Source organism: Oryctolagus cuniculus, chromosome 15 (assembly GCF_964237555.1).
Source record: "Oryctolagus cuniculus chromosome 15, mOryCun1.1, whole genome shotgun sequence".
Taxonomy (NCBI): Eukaryota; Metazoa; Chordata; class Mammalia; order Lagomorpha; family Leporidae; genus Oryctolagus; species Oryctolagus cuniculus.
The window spans coordinates 70,543,580-70,557,526 of record NC_091446.1 but is presented as its reverse complement, the minus strand read 5'-3'; the positions used below and the strand labels follow the sequence as shown (position 1 = coordinate 70,557,526).

General features: G+C 49.7%; 2 protein-coding genes across 5 annotated transcripts in view; both read left to right on the top strand.

Moving 5' to 3' along the window:
• LOC127482759 (transmembrane protein 254) overlaps positions 1-13,947 on the top strand; it is a 162,306-nt gene that overhangs the window by 97,751 nt on the left and 50,608 nt on the right. The window lies entirely within an intron of this gene.
• Positions 1-13,947, top strand: part of LOC138843134 (transmembrane protein 254-like) — a 79,589-nt gene that overhangs the window by 36,814 nt on the left and 28,828 nt on the right. Inside the window, exon 2 of the mRNA XM_070057946.1 lies at positions 10,432-10,535. Coding sequence (XP_069914047.1) covers positions 10,432-10,535 — 104 coding nt within the window. The remainder of the gene's footprint in view (positions 1-10,431; positions 10,536-13,947) is intronic.

Genomic DNA, 13,947 nt, shown 5'->3' with positions numbered 1-13,947 from the left:
CTTCAGTTTGGCACAGCTCTGGTCATTGCAGCCACCTGGGGAGTGAACCAGCAGATGGAAGGACCCTCTCGCTATTTTTCTCTCCCTCTCTGTCTGTCTGCCTCTCTGTAATTCTGCCTTTTAAATAAATAAAATAAACATTCAAATAAAATTTTTAAGAAGTATCTTAAGCATTTGGCAGTGAAATGGAGCTATGTGGGTTTTTTTTTGAACATTTATTTATTTGAAAGTTAGAGTTACACAGAGAGAGGAGAGGCAGAGAGAGAGAGAGGTCTTCCATCTGATGGTTCACTCCCCAATTGGCTGCAATGCCTGAGCTGTGCTGATCCCAAGCCAGGAGCCTGGAGCTTCTTCCAGGTCTCCCACGTGGGTGCAGGGGCCCAAGGACTTGGGCCATCTTCCACTGCTTTCCCAGGCCATAGCAGAGAGCTGGATTGGACGTGGAGCAGCCGGTTCTCAAAATGGCACCCATATGAGATACTGGTGCTTCAGGGGAGGGCGTTAACCCACTGTGCCACAGCGCCAGCCCCCCCAAAATTTTCAAAATGTGTTATAGTGCCGGGGCCTGAGGCTCACTTGACTAATCCTCCACCTGCAGCGCCGGCACCCCAGGTTCTAGTCCCAGTTGGGGCACCGGATTCTGTCTCCATTGCCCCTCTTTCAGTCCAGCTCTCTGCTGTGGATCGGGAAGGCAGTGAAGGATGGGCCAATTGCTTTGGCCCTGCACCTGCATGGGAGACCAGGAGGAAGCACCTGGCTCCAGGTTTCGGATTGCTACAGCGCGATGGCCGCAGTGCCCATTTTGGGGGTGAACCAACGGAAAAGACCTTTCTCTCTGTTTCTCTCTCACTGTCTAACTCTGCCTGTCCAGAAAAAAAACTTATACATTCAGGGCTGGTGTTGTTTCATGGCAAGTTAAGCCTCTGCCTCCAGTCCAGCATCCTATATAGGTACCAGCTCGAGTCCCAGTTGCTGCACTTGTCATACAGCTCCCCGCTTAGCCCTGGTAAAGCAGCAGAGGATGACCTGAGTGGTTGGGCCCCTGCACCATGTGGGAGGCCGGGAAGAAACTCCTGGCTTCAGCCTGGCCCAGCCCTGGCCATTTGCTGCCATTTGGGGAGTGAACCAGTAGATGGAAGATCCCTCTCTCTATCTCTCTGTAACTATGCCTTCCAAATGAATATAAATAAATGTTTTTAAACATACAGGTTATATGAATAATTGGTGTAAAGCATTTTGTATAAACCCAAATTCAAACAGAGAACACACTGTTGGTTGGCACTCTTTCCTTCAGAACAGGCAAAGAGGGGATAAGAGCGCTTTCTGCTCCCAGCAAAACTTCCCTGGGGAGCATCTATCGCTGAGGTGCTCCAGGGTATCTGGTCCCTACCCCCAGCCCGGCCACTCACTAGAACTCCACAGGAAAAGTTCCCAGTATTTCTGACCAGCAATTTGTATACCTTTAACACACATTTTAAAAACACACTGGTTGTTGTTTTGTTTTAAATCAAATTTGTTTGTTTAAATAAAATCTCAGCAGTAAAACTGGAAGCTGAGCCCACAATCTTCACCTGGGAGGCCCCTCCCTCCCCTGTGGTCCAGAGCAGCTTCTGGAAGGGTTTCACACCCTAAGGGCACCATTGTTCTGGGGCCTTGGATTTTGCCTCCAGGACAGAGTGAGGAGCTGAGAGGGCTCCCCCTCCACCAGCCCCCAGCCCATAGCAGAGTGTGGGTTTCAGTCCCAGTTACTCTGCTCCCAATCTGGCTTCACACCAAAGTAGCCAGGGAACCAGCAGGTGATGGCTCAGGTGCATGGGCCCTATAGCCTACACTGGGAGACCTGGATGCATTTCTAGGTTCCTGGCTTCAGCCTGACCCAGCTTTGGCTGTTGTAGACATTTGGGGAGTGAACCAGCAAACAGAAGGTTTCTCTCTCTCTTGCTCTCTCTCACTCAGCCTCTCAGGTACACAAAAATAAATGGTTTTCAGAAGTCAGCATAAGGGGCCAGCATTAAGGTATAGTGGGTATGGCAGCATCCCACATGGGTGCTGGCTCATGTCCTGGCTGCTTCACTTCCCATCCAACTCCCTGCTAATGGCTTGGGAAAGCAGTGGAAGATGGCCCAAGGTCTTGGGACCCTGCCACCCACATGGGAGACTCAGAAGAAGCTCCAGGCTCCTGGCTTTGGCCTGGCCCAGCCTTGCCTGTTGCAGCCATCTGGGAAGAAGATTCTCTCTCTCTCTCTCTCTCTCTCTCTCTTTCTCTCTCTCTCTGTAACTCTTTCAAATAAAAACAAATCTTTAAAAAAAAGTCAATATAAGTCTAACATCGTACAGTAATTAAATCATTGAAATAATTCATTCAAAACAGCCAAAACCTCCATAGAATAGTTTGAGAACTGGACATCTGAAAGGAGACTAGGGCTGAGAGAAAACAAACTAAAATTAAGTTGGGGAGCCGATGCTGTGGCATAGTGGGGAAAGCTGCCGCCTGCCGTGCCGGCATCCCATATGGACACTGGTTCATGTCCAGGCTGCTCCACTTCTGACCCAGCTCTCTGCTATGGCCTGGGAAAGCAGTAGAGGATGGCCCAAGTGCTTGGGTCCCTGCACTGCATGGGAGGCCTGGAAGAAGCTCCTGGCTCCTGGCTTCAGATCAGTGCAGCTCCAGCCATTGCGGCCTGTTGGGGAGTGAACCAGAGGATGGAAGATCTCTCCCTCTCTCTCTTCCCCCCTTCTTCTCTCTCTGTGTAGCTCTGACTTTCAAATAAATAAATAAATCTTTAAAAAAATTAAGTTGGACGTAGCCCGGTTTCCCTGGCTTTTTTTTTTTTTTTATTCCTGTAATTCAAAGTTCATTACCTCAGCACCGTGAATTTCCACTAGATGGTGGCCTTCCATCTTACATCAAAGTTGTTTCAAAGAATATTTTGACGAGGTATATTCATTTGCTTTTATGCTCTCCCCAACTCCAGGCAGTCACTTCTATTCTCATGCCATTATTTAGACATCACTGGCAAAGGTCAACATACCAGCTCCCACACTGCCCAATCGTAGGGCTCACCTTCTAAATCATCAACCTCTATTGGACAATCTCTCTTTTTCTACCTGAACAACTCAGGAGAGTTTTCATATTTTTCCTGTGGACCTTGACTTCGGGGGATGTTCACGGAGTAGTGCATTGACCTTGCTTTGTTAAGATTTACAGGTGTTGCTGGGGCATAGTAGGCTGAGCCTCTACCTGCATCACCAGCATCCCAGTTCCAGTCCCAGCTGCTCGTCTTCCGATGTGGATCTGTGCTGTGGCCTGGGAAAGCAGTGGAAGATGACCCAAGTGCTGGGGCCCCAGCACCCACATGGGAGACCAGGAAGAAGCTCCAGGCTCCTGGCTTTGGATTGGCCCAGCTCTTACTGTTTCAGCCATTTGGGGAGGAAACCAGCAGATGGAAGACTTTTCTCTCTGTCTCTCCCTCTCTCTCTCTGTAACTCTATCTCTCAAATAAATAAATAAAACCTTTAAAATGTTATTTATTTATTGAAAGCCAAAAACAGAGAGAGTAAGAGATCTTGCCTCTGTTGGTTCACTCCTCAGATGGCTGCAATGGCCGGAACTGCGCAGATCCAAAGCCAGGAGCCAGGAGCTTCCTACAGGTCTCCCACATGCATCCAGGGCCCAAGGACTTGGGCTATCCTCCACTGCTTTCCCAGCCCACAGCAGAGAGCTGGATCAGAAGTGGAGCAGCCAGTTCTCAAACTGGCACCCATATGGGATGCCAGTGATTCAGGCTAGGGCGATAACCTGCTAAGCCACAGCTTATCCTATATGCCTGCCTATGACACCAACACACATCCAATCCTGTGTATTGAGCCCTGCAGTGTAGGTGTGACCAGCACAAATATAGTCCCTGAAATCAGTATTCAGGTGAACTTCAGAAACACATGCCTCCCAATTATCACCTACAAGGAAAAGCCAGAACTTGGGGGAACTCCTGGCAGCTCTATGACCTGGCTCCCACTCCTGTTCAGCTTGGCCTTGGAGAATCACCACTGGCCAACTGTGAGCTCCCACCAGGCTTGTACATGTCTGAGAACTGAAAAACTCTGTCCTGCCAGCCTGACACCTGTTTCAAGTGCTACAGGAAGAGTTCCCAGTGATGCTGGAAGAAAATGCTTTGACCACAATCAAGTTATCAGCATGGCAATTTTGATAAAGGTCATCAGTTTAAAAAAGAATAAAACAAAGTGCGGTAACAAATGAACTTGAGATTCTGGTGCTCTACAGAGTGGACTTGTGTTTCCTAAATGTCTTTTCTCTGGACTTTTTATTATTTTTATTATTATTATTTCCCAGAAGTTTGGAATTTTTTTCACTTTTGGGATCAATGACTTATATATTCATTTCCCCCATTGTTTCTGTGATGTCAACAGTTTAACTTAAAGTCCAAACCTATGTTCAGTTCGTGGTTTACCTGTTCAAAATGTAGCATTTTCAGGCCAGAGTTGGGTGCAGTGGGTTAAGCTGCTGCTGTCTGCAATGCCAGCATCCCACATGGACATCAATTTGATTCCTGGCTGCTCCACTTCTGATTCAGCTCCCTATTAATGTGCCTGGAAAAGCAGTGCAAGAAGGCCCAAGGCTTTGGGCCTCTGCACCCACTTAGGATACTAGAAGAAGCTCCTGGCTTCAGCCTGGCTCAGCTCTGGCCATTGTGCCCATTTGGGGCATGCACTGGTAGATGAAAGATCTCGACCTCCATATCTCTCCCTTCCCCCCTCTTTGTCTCTGTAACTCTGCCTTCAAATAAATAAATAAATCTTTATTATTATTTGAAAGGTAGACTTACATAGAGAGAGGGAAAGACAGATCTTCCATCTGCTGGTTTACTCCTAAAAGGCTGCAACAGCCAAGCCTGGGCCAGGCAGAAGCCAGGAGCTTCATCCAGGTATCCTGTGTGGGTGCAGGTGAAGTAACACCTTGACAGTAGGGACTCCATTTTGGGGAACCTGAGACTCCATTCTGGGAAGGTGCCTCCCCAACACACACATACACCATGAGGCTCTGCTCTGAAACTATGGTCTAAAACAGTTGAACAATAGCAGTCCACTACATCACTCTAGGCAGAGCATAGAAACCCCCTAGCATGATCGCTCAAGCTTGGAAGTGGATAGGCTGCACCTGGGTTAATGATAAAAATGTAATTTGTCTATGCCCTACATATGATTAAAACCAATACCTGGATTAATGTCAAGATTATAATTGAAATTGTTAAGATTGCAATGGCATTGTCAAGATTATAATTGATACTCATTTCGCATCGGTTTTAGGTCAGCTTGACCCCCATAACCATGTATTCTCCCGATCCTAGCAACCATGTATTCCCATCCCAATTTTGCAGTTTTTGCCTTTATAAACCCTGTTGCTTTGGGCTTCAGGGTCGAGAGTTCTTTTGGGCATGAGCCCACTCTCCACCGCCGGCAATAAAGGACCATCAAATTTTATCAATGTGTGGTGCTCCTTTGTTTACACTCACTCAGGTACAACACAGGGGCCCAAGCAACTGGATCACCCTCTGCTGCTTTCCCAAGCACATTAGCAGGGAGCTGGATCAGAAGCGGAGTTCCAGCCGTTGTGGCCATCTGGGGAGAGGACCAGTGGATGGAAGACCTCTCTTTCTCTCCCTCTCTGCCTCTGCCTCTCTGCCTTTCAAATAAATAAATACATCTTTAACAATAAGTGGCACCACTGGGAAACAAATGGATGCCCATATGGGATGCTAGTATCGCAAGCAGCAGCTTAACCTAGTGAACAACACTGGCCCTAATAAATCTTTTTTCTTTTAATGTAGCATTTTTTTTCCATGACCTGACATGTTAAAGCCACAGCCCATCAGTTTGGTGAATCTGGTAAACTGTAAACTGGTGATTCATCAAACTGACTTCCAGCACACTGAGTTTTCCTAATGATTTTCTGTCAAATGCCCACTTAATGAGTTTGCAGTTTCTTTATCTTTTTCTCTCTTTTTTTTTTTGGAAAGCAGAGTTAGACAGTGAGAGAGGGAGACAGAGAAAGGTCTTCCTTCCGTTGGTTCACCCTACAAGGGCCACTACAGCCAGAGCACTGCGCCGATCCAAAGCCAGGAGCCAGGCGCTTTCCTGGCCATCCTCCACTCTCTACTCGGGCCACAGCAGAGAGCTGGACTGGAAGAGGAGCAACTGGGACAGAACCTGGCGCTCCAACCATACTAGAACCTGGAGTACCGGTGCCACAGGCAGAGGATTAGCCTAGTGAGCCGTGGCGCCAGCAATGAATGTGCATTTTCCCAAACCCAACTTTAGCTACCTGCTTGACCCTTTCTCAGACATCTCAATGCTTAATCCACTAAACTGCAACAATAGTAAGAACAACAGCCAACATTACTTTTTTACTCTGTGCCGCCTCTCACCTAACCATGAAGCAGTTATGAAAGAATGTCTTCTATACCCAATTCCTGCAGGAAACCTACTGAGCATCATCATCATCAGTCATCACAATGATTTGAGCTTTATACCCTTGGGCAAGAAACCGCCCTGGTCCCACCCACATCTCAATACCACCTCCTGGGGCCAGCGCTGTAGCACAGTAGGCTAACAACCTGGCCTGGAGTGCCAGTATCCCATATGGGCTCCAGTTTGAGAACGGGCTACTCCACTTCCGATCCAGCTCTCTACTATGGCCTTGGAAGGCAGTGGAGGATGGAGCGAGTCCTTGGGTCCCTGGACCCGATGAGACTGGGGGTGGGGTGTTGGGGGAGATTCTGGCTCCTGGCTTCAGATCAGCACAGCTATGGCCATTGTGGCCAATTAGGGAGTGAAACCGGCAATGGAAGCTCGCTCGCTCTCTCTCTCTCTCTCTCTCTCTTTCTGCCTCTCCTCTCTCTGTGTAACTCTAACTTTCAAATAAATAAATAAATAAAAATTGATCACATTTGTGAGCTGGAAGATCAGGCCTCCACCCCACCCCGAGTGACCTCATGCCCCTATCTGACCACACCTCTGTGCCCACCTGCCAATCAGGGTAATTAACCTCTTGTCTGGAAAGGCAGGGGTAGCCCTGCTTGTGAGTGGAATTAGGAATCAGAAGAGTTTTGATCTGCGGACAATTTCACAGTTTCTTCTAGCAATGAAATTTAATTTCACATTGTTTCTTCTAGCAACCAAAAACTACCCTAATTCTCCTGATGCACAATGCTTTCTTCATGTTGTTCTCCCCATCCGATGACACTGGGAGAGTGTGGGGTGTTTGCTGTGTCTCAGCACATGCCCATCCTGCTCTGCAGACATCTCATCACACTCCTCTGGTGCTACTGCACAGCCCTCTACTGCTGCACTACGTGTGAATTTACATGTGGGAGAGGAGAGTTCGAGTCCTGGCTGCTCTGCTTCCAACCCAGCTTCCTGCTAATGTGCCTGGGAGGCAGCAGAGGGTCCAAGTACTTGGGTTCCTCTTCTCCACATGGGAAACTCAGATGGAGTCTTCCTGACTGTGGCTTCAGCCTGGTGCTGGCCCCACCCCAGCTGTTGTGAGCATTTGGGGAATGCACCAGAACATGGAGTGGTTGTCTCTGTCTCTCTCTCTCCTGCCTCCCATCTCTGTCACTCTGCCTATGGTAACTAAGCGTACCTAAAAGGTAATCTATAGAATTGAAATGGACACTCTGAGATGCAATGATGGTTTACAGCCCTTGTCTCTACAGTTTGTTGAACTCTTTACTTAGTGTAGGGATAATGAGTATAAAGTAAACTGAAAATAAATCTTTGTAAAAATTAAGATTGGATGGCTGGCGCTGCGGCTCACTAGGCTAATCCTCCGCCTTGTGTGCCGGCACACTGGGTTCTAGTCCCGATCGGGGCACCAGATTCTGTCGCAGTTGCCCTTCTTCCAGGCCAGCTCTCTGCTGTGGCCAGGGAGTGCAGTGGAAGATGGCACAAGTGCTTGGGCCCTGCACCCCATGGGAGACCAGGAGAAGTACCTGGCTCCTGCCATCAGATCAGCGTGGTGCGCCAGCCGCAGTGCGCCACCTATGGCGGCCACTGGAGGGTGAACCAAGGTAAAGGAAGACCTTTCTCTCTTTCTCTCTGTCCACTCTGCCTGTCAAACAAAAAAAAAATTTAGGATTGGGACTAGGAGAGGGAGGAGGAAGAAGGATGGGAGCGTGGGTGGGAAGGATCACCATGCTCCTAAATGTATATATGAAATACATGAAATTTGTATATAATATTTGTATATTAAACTCGTTGCTGGAGGCCAGCCTTACCCTGATACTCAAGCCAGAAAAGTACACAACAAGAAAGGATAGGTGAAAATCTCTGATGAACATAGATGGAAAATTTTTAACATACTGCCAAATCAAAACTGACAGCAATCAAAAAGATCCATCATGGTCAAGTGGTCATAGTTCAAGGATGCCTATATGTGGATGCCAGGGCCACAGGTGGTGGCCTAGCCTACTGCACCCAGAACCGGCCCCTATTTATCGTTTTTTTAAAAAGATTTATGTATTGGAAAGACAGCGTTACAGAGAGCAACGCTTGGAAAGGATGTCCCCTACAGATAGTGACCAGGCCAAGACTGGGCTGGCCGGGCCTCCACCTGCGCTTGGCGATCCCCGGGCCCTCTCCCTCCCCGCGGGCTGGGCGGAGCTGCCGCCCAGGTCCGCCCCTGCTGGCCCCGCGTCCACCACACTAGTAGCGCAGCCGGCCGCGATGCCAAGAACACAGCTGCAGCGATGGCGATGGCGATGGCGATGATGGCAGGCAACGCGGCCTACTTCCAGAGGGGCAGTCTGTTCTGGTTCGCGGTCATCATGCTCTCCTTAGGCTACTGCACGGTAGGGGCCTCGGAGTTGGGACAACCGCCTGGAGCAAGCGCTCCTCTCATCCAGGGGTCCGCCTCCACTTGGAGGAGAGCCCGCGCAGGCGCAGTTCCAGCTCTTCCGCCCCGGAAGGAAGCGCTGGCGCAAGCGCAAGCAAAGGCTTTTGGCAGGTGTTCCTGGCCCTGCGAAACCAGTTGGCCTGGCCGTCCTCACGTGGGGGCGGGCACGACTCCCCACCTGACCACTGAGAGCCATGGTACTGGCAAACAGGATGGCCGGAAGGGATGCTACCGCCTATTGCCTACCGCCCGACCACCTTTGCCCTCGCTGGTCACGGGGCTGGGGCAGGGATACTTTGCGGTGAGGCAAAGGGCGCGAGCGCGGGCACTTGCGTTTTTTCCCTCTGGGCTGTCATAGCGCGAGGGGCGCCGTGGGAACGGCGTCGGTACGCATGCGCGCCTGGCCGTTGCCTAGGTTACTAAGCCAGTGGACGCTAAGCCGGGTTTTAGAAGGTTTAGAGTGTTTGAAGCAGGGGGAGTTGCTTGGAAAACGGCGGATAAACCCAAGGGACGGCTAGGATTTCACTGGTGAGCAAGAACCGGTGTGACAGCAGGAGGACAGCTCTACTGCGGGGAGGAGTGACTTTCGTCTCACTTCCAGGATAACGAACGGGAAAGAAGCCCGGAAACCGGTTGGGGGTAAATCGGTATCATGTAGGAGGAAGGCGAAGCTATTTTGGATCTTTCCCGGGAGATCCTGGAACCTGGACGGGTGTCATTTCCACAGCGGCGTCGCTCTGACCACCTCCGCCCTCCTTTCGCCGTGTGCAGGATGGAGGCGTGGGACTCTAGTTTTCCCGAGTGCCCTTTCTGTGCCAGGATCCCGCGACCCTGTTCGAACACACAAGCTGGGAAACTGAAGATTCGAGTTGGAATTTAGTGGAACTGGCAGATGCCAGCCCCTCTCCACCACGCGGTTAGGAGGCCGCAGTGATATGTTATACTTTATTGGAATATTGACTTTAAACAGCATCCTGGGAGAAGTAGTGTTGCCTTTGGTGCAGATCTAAGTGGAGCACTAAACTTTGGAGGGGTTGACAGTGATTCACAGAAAGGCTTGTAACAGAGCCTGAGGAGGAGTTGGTAAGGTCACCACAAAAACCTTACATGAACGAGGAGTTGCTGTTAATCCTTCGCGAGTCTGATTTTCCGTGTATGTCTGCGTGGTGTGCAAGAGTGGAAGAGCATGATTCTAACTGCGAGATTGAGCCCAAGCCACCGTTTGCAGGACAGAAGCTGGCCAAAGCACGCAGACTCCTACAAGTCTAGGAAATAATGTTTGGGGTGGAATTCATGAAAATCGGATCCGTTCCGCCAGTGCACGGAGCCTGATCATCACCTCGTTTCTTTGTGGCACACATCCATTGGAGCTGCTTTTTAGAAATAGAGGATGGAGATTCAGGTGCCCTCCTTCAGACCCTGTTTCCCCGGTAGTTAGTTTGGTAGAATCGGTGTTCTTTCCTACCTGCTCGTCTTTCAGGTGCCCTAATGGTTTCTTTGTGCCTCTGGTTCTCTTTCAGTGGGTTGTCCTCTGGCCACACAGCATCCCTTATGAGAGCCTTGGGCTCCTGGGCTCGTTCACTCAGTCCCTGGTGGACCATCATCACACCCTCCTGCACAACAGGTAAGGTGACCTGCAAAAACAACACGCTGGTCTCACTGGAGACCTTGAAGGCCGGCAGTTGCCTTTAGGTATTGAAAATGGATCTAGTTCACGTTTAGGAATCTTTCCAGATTTCTGTTAGATTTTATCATTAGAAATCCCCCTTAAACTAGACTGTTCCCTGCTGCCACTTTAACTGCAGGTGAAACTTCAAGCAGATGCATAGGTAATCCTAGTCACTCTGAGATGTCAGGAAGTCCAGCTGTTAAAGCCATAAGCTTTGTTCTAAATCAGATCATCCGATCATCGAGCAGGGGCTGAGGAGCCTGGCTTGGGGAACAGGGTGCAGCTGGTGCCTTCTCTCTCGTTCTTTTTTCCCTTGTTCCCCAGCAACAGCTGCCTTTGGACCCCTTGGAATGGTGGGAATAGTTAGGGCAAGGAGGACATAGTCTTCAGTGGGTGCTGCCTGGGGACCAGGCGTCTGGGAGCTGGGTATGCCGCAGACACAGTGCTGACTGTTTGTCTCTGGGAGGTCCTCAGAGGGATCCTCCCGTGCAGTTCTCTATGGCTGCTGCACGTGCCTCCTCCAGCCTGCCTCTTGCAGTTCCATCCTTGGCATTTGTGTTTAGGGGAAATCATCCTCTTAGTGAGGTTACCTTTGTGTTGGGCCTCCAGGTCAGATTACCATTTAACCCTCCCAATCCCCCATATCAAGTGCCCTCCTGCAAGACCTGCAAGGCTCACAGTAAGCAGCCTCCAGTTCTCCCCGCGGGACCTTCTGCAAGTGGGGTCCTCAGGGAAGTCCTGTTCCTTTGCTCTCCCTCCGGGCAGGCTGAACCCATCTCTATGCTTTGGAGTGACACAGTCGCCCTTTGCCAGAGTGCAAGGGGATTTCCAGGTGGCTTTGTTGAAACTGTTCTCTGGGCTTGAGACTGTGGTAGGAAATGCCCAAGCGTTCTGAGACTCCTTCGCAGTGGCCTCTTGGGCCTCCCTGAGGTCTTAGCCGAGGACATGTGTTTGGCCCAGCCCCACAGCTTGACAGCTGTTGTGACTGGCATTTGGAGCCTCTAATGAAAACCAAAAGACTGTGTTGTGTTGTACACTTCTTTGAAGGGAGAAGGAGAACAAGCCCAGGGAGGTTGTGTCTCTATTACTGTGTTCCTAAAACCGGTCCTTTAAGGATCTAACGTGTTAGAATGTGCCATAGCTCACTATCAATCAGAATTAATACTCCTTTTGATTTGTGAGATCAATGAAAGAGTAAATAAATTTGAATGCATGAATACATGAAGACATGGTATAAATTTGGAGCTTCCCAAATCCTACTGCCCAGGAATAACTACTTGTAATATTTTGTTGAGTTCCCTTTTGTTTTAATCCATACCTGGTAATTTTTAATTCAGTCATCATCCTGTAGGAAAGAGTACTTTGTGCTGTATGTAGATACAGAACTGACCTTGGAGGTGGCAGGAAACTAACATTTACTAAGCACCTTCCATGTGCCAGTCCCTAAACAGGAGCTCACGGACACAATCAGGTTATAAAATAATCTCTTAAATCCCATGTTTTAAAAATACATACCTTTCTGAATTTCTTTTAACCAGAGATACGATTGGACTATATGTTTAACTTATGAGGGAAGGTGACATGCCAGGTGGCCCTGGCCAGGGGAAAGCGCCTGTGGGACGTACGAGCAACTACCCTACAGGACATCCAGTTACCACCTGACAGGAGATGGAAACAGCACGGGGTAAGCGCAGGACCCGGGCCACTCTCTGCATCTGGGTGTCTTCCTGCCAAAGAGAGAAACCATGAAGTAATGACGGTGGATGTGGGAGTCTTAGAGGCTGGATATAGAGCCAAAGGGAGTCCTGCAAAGAAAAAGGTCAGCAGGCCAGCTCGGTCAATGTCAGGAGAGGGGCTACCTGGCCAGAGGCGCGCCTCTCCAACAGCTGATGATGGGCCATGCAGGCGACCCCTGTATCTCACCACCATCTTACACTGTTGAATTTGCCACCTCCTTAGGCTACCCACAAGCCTCTAGAAACACTAAGCTGAGCTCAAAGGCTTGCACTCGTCCTGGTAGAGCCTTCCTGATCACCCAGGGGCCGACCCAGGCCAGAACGTGAGCAATGTCCCCTGTCCCACAGCTGTGTCAACTCTGGGACCCTGAGACTGATTTGGGGGGAAAAATGAAAGCAATACACCTTCTCCCACCAGCTCAAGACGGCTCAGAAATGCCATCACCCATTGCTGAAGGAAGGATCCAGACACAGGCAGGCTCAGAGGTCTCAGACCTGAGATTCAGATGGATAAGGCAGCCACAGCCCCTCAACCCATGCAGGGTTCACTTTAAGCTAAGACTCCAGAGTAAGATTTTATAGGAAAAAAAGGACTCCTCTGGACACATGGTTGGAAAGCCAGAGTCCTAATTCATTAAGAATCATTTTAAGTCAAGTCTAGAGGCCAAGAGAGAAGCATCGGGATGGGTGTTGAACCCAAGCCTGTGAATGCCAGATCTGTTTCTCCTCCACTACTTTTCTGAAGAAACCAGGAGCAGACAGGGAGCCAAGAGAGAAGGTGGAATTGCACTGCCCACCTGAGGCTTCCAGGCAAGAGCATCTAAGAGAGGGTGTCCCATCCTACTCACCCACCGCTATTTAGCAGAAATAGCAGAGCTATTTCTCCAATATCCTCCCTTGGCCACCCACTGGTACTGCTCACTTGCTCCTGGCTTTGGATATTCCTGGTGGCATCTCCTTGCATAATGTTAAATGTACAATGTCACATTTCCCAGACTGGTGAAGAAAGGTTGTTTTAAAAAATATTTATTTTTCTGTATTTGAAAAGCAGATATACAACAGAGGCAGAGACAGAGACAGTCTTCCATCCACTGGCTCATCCCCAAATGGAAGCAATGACTGGTGCTGAGCCAGGCTGAAGCCAAGAGCCAGGAGCTTCTTGTGGGTCTCCCACAAGGATGCAGTTGCCCTCCTCTGGTGTTTTCCCAGGCATTTTAGCAGGGAGCAGGATCAGAAGTGGAACAGCTAGGACTCAAACTCAGGGTCCACTCCAGTACACCGTAGGGTGGGAAGATCCTGGGGATGGGTGGCCGTAGCCAAGTCTTCTCAGCAACCACTTTCTACTGGAGGACCAGGAGCTGAGCTCCGGGGTTGCCCCACAGATGTCCATGGCTGATGCTTTGATAGGGCTCAGTGTGACTTTGGGACATTGTAGGAAGGGCATGCAAAGAGGATGATGTGCCCCCTACCCCCACCCAGACTCTCCTGTGGGTCTGGATCACACAGTCTCTGTTGAGGAAACCATCAGCATGTCTGTGGCTGCTGTGAATCCACTGTGGTGGCGATTGGACAACCAGGCTCACCAAGCTAAGAGGGACCTCGGTGGAGATGGAGAACTTAAAAATACCTTC